Below are 5,628 nucleotides of genomic sequence, written 5' to 3'. Positions count from 1 at the left end.
AACTGATGCATTGAGATGAAAATGATGTTTTGCTGCATGGTCATTTTGTCATTGTAATATCGACCATTAATATCACACGTAGGAAGTTTTTTACTAATATTATGCAGCCCTAGATCTGATCATGATGCTTCCACCCCCGTGGCTAACAGCTGCAGCTTTTTTTTCCTTTAATATTTTAATGACGTTTTGTTTTACAAATTTACTCTTTTTTTTAACCAATATAATGTTGATGTTAACAAGCTAACACTTCATTATAAGAAACATACTGTCGGTTTTTGGACCGTTCTTTCTTACTGAATACTTCAATTTCATCCCTGCCACATACTCAAAAATGCACCAAAAGTTGGGAAGCTAACTGGGGAAAAAAGTTAGAATTAGAAGCTGTAGATTAACGGCGTTAGCATAGCAAGCTAGCAAGATTGTTTTTTTTTTGTTGCTAGCCAGTTTATTTTTTTATTTTTTTAACCCGAATATGAACTTTTTCACATATGAACAAGATATGTGTGTGTGGGGGGGGACAATCGACAAATCGTGATACTTTGACGATAAAATTATCAATTTAAAATGCTGAGATAGCACTATTTATCTATTAGCGTCTTACTTTTGTTTTCCATTTTTCTTTTACTGAAAAATAGTTTATTGTGGTAATCAATAATGTTGACTGCTTCCTTTAAGAATAAATGTTTCTTAATTTACCAAAATAAAAGAATTGGTTTTGGTTAAAGCAAGTCGTTTGGTTGTAATACTTCATGTGATCATTAGACAAAAAGTATTTTACCATTTTATTACAATAAATTAATATTCAGATAAAGTTTTTTTTTTCCCCAAGTCACTCTTTAAAAAAAAAAAAAAATTTGTGAAAAATTGTCGGGATATATCGCAATATAAATCGGATCGTGAGCCACGTATCGCGATACACATTGTATTGCTACTTTTGCTAATACACACCAAAAATATGTTCATTTAAGAATGTATTGGCGATATGTACAGACGATATGTCATATTGCTAGACTCTTGCCAATACACACCCCCGATATGACATTAGGAATGTGGGCGTGGCTAACCGAAAACCTCTGTTGCTAAGGAAATCTAAAAATTGACTTTTGCCGATTTTTTTAAAAGTGACATCGACGTGTTCGTCACACCCAGGCGGTAAAAGCTTAAAATGGTTGCTATGGAGATAAAACCACCAGACAAAAGTAATTTCTCTGAATTTGTCACCAGGGTGGCAGAAGTTTGTTTTCCTTAAATAACCTAAAGGCCTTTTTATGACTTTAAAATTATCAGGTTGTGAAGCATCAACAGCAAAAATCCATCCGATGTTAAAACTGAAAGGTGAGCCTGAGCTCCGAGATTACACAAAATAACAGTTTTTTTATGAGGTAACAGCGCCCGCTTTGTAACCTTTACATACGTGTCGGTGGAACGTGGAGGGAGAATCTGAAAATGTGCCGCAGAACTGCGCCGGAGACAGACTGAGCGAGCTTTGTGTGTTAAATCCTCTGAGCTCGCGTGCGCTCTCCTCTGAGCCGTCTTCACATATGGACCGTAAACAGGGTGATTACCAGACCGGGCTGGGCTGCGCCTGAATGCCACCCAGGGACTCTTTACATCATCAGTGCTCTGCTCATGCCCAGTCAAACACACACAGGTGCAGATTTACATTCACACATGGAATGGACGATCCTTCACTCATGCGTTCTGTACACTGCAGTGGAGACACTTGCACACGACCCCGAACGCGCTCCGGTCTTTTAGTGCATTTCTGACGTGCACTGTGCACGTGAAACGTGCACAGTGCACGTCAGAAATGCACTAAAAGAAGCAAAAACAATCTCGATCATTGTGGGATTGCTCCAGTGTTTATCTAACAATAACCATATGTTCAATAACACCTCTGCTTTTTGGCTGCCTCTGCTCACACGCCTGTGTGGATTGTGACCAGAAAAAAAAAAGCATAAAAAAATAAAATCGTGCGACAAACAAACGACAATAGCCATTGATTTGGGTTTCTATGCCGATTCTCTTCCGCGCTCGATCAAACTCAGGGCATTTGATAAGATAAAAGACAGAGGTGATGGAGGAGAGGGGGGGGTGTTGTTTTGGCGAGCGGTATGGTAGCAGGGGGGAGGGGTTGGGGTTACTTCAGATTTTCTTTCATTCTTTGCTCTGTTTGTTTCTTTGGAATAAGCAGTTTGGGCTTCAGCACCTGTGATAAAGGACATTCTTTAGCCAGAGAGCTCTGATTCATGTCTTTGAGTAACTCCTTGAGGGCGTTTCTTACTGTAGAGTGGCTCCATTGCTCAGGCGGCAGGTCCTCCAGCTTAGGACAACTGTGGAGACACAAAGGAAGGAGACCATGAGCAAAAACACAACAATCATTACAGATATTTGGGGTTTTTCACTAAATACTTAAAGTTTTTTAATTTTTTTATCAAATCAAAGACTTTGTTTATACTTTAGCAACAAAATAATACTGAAATGTGGTTTAAACTGATTCTAAAATAGTAATATTTGCAGCTACGCACCACCGCCGTCCACCTTTCACCCAACCTCACTTGCTCAGTAGCCACTATTCACCCCTGAATCCCTCCCTTCTCTTTCTGTGTATCTAAAAACTGATTTTGCAAAATGGCAGCTTTTATATTGGTTTTATCTCCATAGCAACTATTTTCTGTTTTGGTCGCCAGGAGATACCGAACAGATCGATGCAAGTTTCAGAACAATCGGCAAAAGTACATTTTTGGATTTCCTTAGCAACGGAGGTTATTTGCTAACCACGCCCACATTCCTTATATCTTCATATCCTATAGCATTTGGTTTATTCTGCTTGATCCAACATATTAAATTTTCACAGTTTTAGGTTGAAAAATGTGCGAGTAGCAGGAGAACGCCATTTTTGTGAGCTCGCCACATGTGCGCCGTTCAAGATGAACAACTTCTAATTGCAACATTTTTTTTCCATTTACTTCAAAATGAAACCCAAGAAGTTAGGAAATGATCAAAGACAATCCCAGGGATGAGTTTTTGATTGTAGCTGGTGCTAAAAGAGTCTTTCCCAGGGCCAAAGGTCGACTAAACTACTGTGTTGTTGTAAACCTGAGCTTGTGGCATGAGAGTGAAATTTCATAAAGAAACACCTGAACAAAAGGTCAATTTTCCCAAATGTGAAAATTTGCCAAATCTTAGATTTTGCCGCCAAGAGGGTTGTGTGGCCATCCCAAATTAATTTCAAAAGTTTTTTTGGATATTCCCGACAGTATTATGAAGTATTAAGTATTTTGAAATATTTTTGTTTTGGCTCCATTAGCGATTTTCAGCCCTTTCATTTTTTCATGGTTTTGCTTGTTGTGATGTCATCATCTTAGGGGGGGAGGGGCGTTCTCTCCGACCAAAATTCATTTTTGCCGTGTACGAGGTGTGTGAAAGTTTTGGTAAGTTTTCATGCATGTGTCCAAGTTCAAAATTTCACTCAAAGGTGCAGACATTTTTCCAACTATAAAAGTAATCTGATCCTTGCAGTTAGTGACTACAAAAAATGGCATTTAGTGGTTCAAGCTCCACGTTGGGAATGGTTGTCGCTGATGGACCCCCGTTTCAGTAAAGGTTTATTTCAGTAAAAGATTTTGGTGAAAAGTTGCAATGTTTTTAATTTCCAAAAAGCACCATAACATTTTTTTTTGTTAAATAAACTCCACATCCTCATATTCCAACTCTTTATTGTAACATGTGCATCAGTAAAAACTGCAGTATTCACCATATGCAACGATTCACAGGGTTTGCATTATCATTTCTGATTGATATATCGTAAATTTCGTGGGGGGACACCAATAGCCCATACTGTTGATGCTGGGGTAATTGAAATCAAATAGCATTGGAGTGTATGGCAGCCATCTTTAAAAATGGCCGCCGTTGTGGATTTTTCTCACAGCAAGCGTGCTTTTCTGAAAGGAGATCCTTTGATACATCAATGGTAAACCTGGTGCTTTTCAAAATTTGTAAAAACACTACTGAAAAAAGCCAATGGTTCCCTTAGTTTTTTTTTTTACATTCTGTTACCCAAAAATAAAATTAAATATTTGGTACGCCAACCTAACTGCCACAGAAATGACATGAGCGTTTGTTTCACCATGAAGAGTTAAACACACTAAACAGTTTTTTAAAAAACAAGTTTCACTTTTTAAACTTAAGTCTCTTTTAAACTAAACGTTAGCAAGAAGTAGCTTAACACACAGTGGGCGTCCACCCCTCGACTGCGGACCGGTACCGGTCTCTGGAACAGTTTTTTCTGGGCTACGTTTTTTTCCTGCTTCATCTACAACCTGATTCTGAAGGAAGTTTTATTTTGAAAAGCTACTGAATTCTCCCCACTAAATCCCACTGATTCTTGTTGGTTATGTCAAAAAACAGCCTTTACTTTCTTAAAGTTTCCGTGCTGACCACTAAACTAAAACCCAAACAGAAGAAGAGCATCTGGTTTCAAAATAAAAGCTGCATCATTTAACAGACAAAAACCAAGAGTCTTTCCTCCAAATATGGATTTATTGTTAAATATTCAGCAATCAGCTGTCTAATGTTATGTTGCTAGTAAAGTTGTTCAAATGGTGGAAATGACAGTTTTAGTGACCTTTTCTTTTAAGTTTAGTGTCGGAATAAAGTTTTAATCCGCTCCAGATATTTGACAGAAGTTAAACTTTACCCTAAAAAGTTGAAAACTTCGTCTTGTTCAGGCCGGTCTGTGAGAATATTTAACCCGTCTGAAAACAGTTTGAGACGGCTGTCATGACGGCCTGTTGCTACAAACGTTTTTAGTACTGTAAGAATGGATTTATTCATTACTGCATCCTTATTTCTGTGCAACAGTTTAAAGGTCATCTGGTATTGGGGGGGGGGGGAATGTCAGGAAAAGCGAGGGCGTTCCTGCAGAACAGCAGATCCTGATCTTCATTTCTGCAGTAATCAGGCGTCGAGCTGCAAACAGGCAATTTGAAAGCAAATTACACCCCCCCACCCCCCCACAAAGCAGCTTCGGTCCGGTTTGGGGCGCGGAGTCGGACGGGGAGCGGCGAAGGCCCCTGCTCGGCTTTCCCGCTGCAAGCGCCCCTCCAAGACAGACAGATTTCATTTGGCGCATCTCGCAGATGCATCTGGAGATTGCGGCGTCTCTGTCTGCCTGCCGCTCCTCCTTTCATATTCTCCCTCTGTCTCCCCCTCCTGATTGTTCTGATTAGTTAATTACTTTATACAACACATCTGCTGGATTGATGCATGAATTATACATCAGCTGCATGTGGCGACTATTATTTCGTGTTACTTCTACCTTCCTGGCTTGTTGTGCTCGGCGAAACAATTTAAGGTCTCGCCGGGTGGATTTCTGCAGCAGGCTGGGTGGGGGCGGGGAGGAGGGAGGAAATCCAATACAGCAGGGGGGGCGAACTCAAGCGCACAGGGGGACAAAACCCAAAACACACCTTAGATCGCAGCCGAACAGGATAAACATTTGGTGAATACTCTAAAACTACATTCTTGAAACCGTAACTTAATATAATTATGAACTAGATATATAGCATTACCTGTGATCATGCTATTGTGAATGATGTAAGCGGAATTTGGCTGATGAAGATGCTA

At 39.8% G+C, this 5,628-nt stretch overlaps 1 protein-coding gene across 6 annotated transcripts in view; it reads right to left on the bottom strand.

The window, feature by feature from the left end:
* Positions 1 to 5,628, bottom strand: part of LOC112136656 (DNA-binding protein SATB1) — a 69,870-nt gene that overhangs the window by 40,130 nt on the left and 24,112 nt on the right. For 4 of the 6 annotated variants that reach the window (XM_024258502.2, XM_024258506.2, XM_036215765.1 and 1 more), the window contains one exon: positions 2,210 to 2,333. In XM_024258502.2, the coding sequence (XP_024114270.1) occupies positions 2,210 to 2,333 (124 nt within the window). The remainder of the gene's footprint in view (positions 1 to 2,209; positions 2,334 to 5,628) is intronic. The other 2 variants (XM_036215766.1, XM_036215764.1) reach the window with 1 other exon arrangement.

This window comes from Oryzias melastigma, linkage group LG16 (genome assembly GCF_002922805.2).
Source record: "Oryzias melastigma strain HK-1 linkage group LG16, ASM292280v2, whole genome shotgun sequence".
NCBI classification, from domain to species: domain Eukaryota; kingdom Metazoa; phylum Chordata; class Actinopteri; order Beloniformes; family Adrianichthyidae; genus Oryzias; species Oryzias melastigma.
Note: the sequence above shows the minus strand (reverse complement) of the source record. Positions and strands in the feature narration are given on the sequence as shown.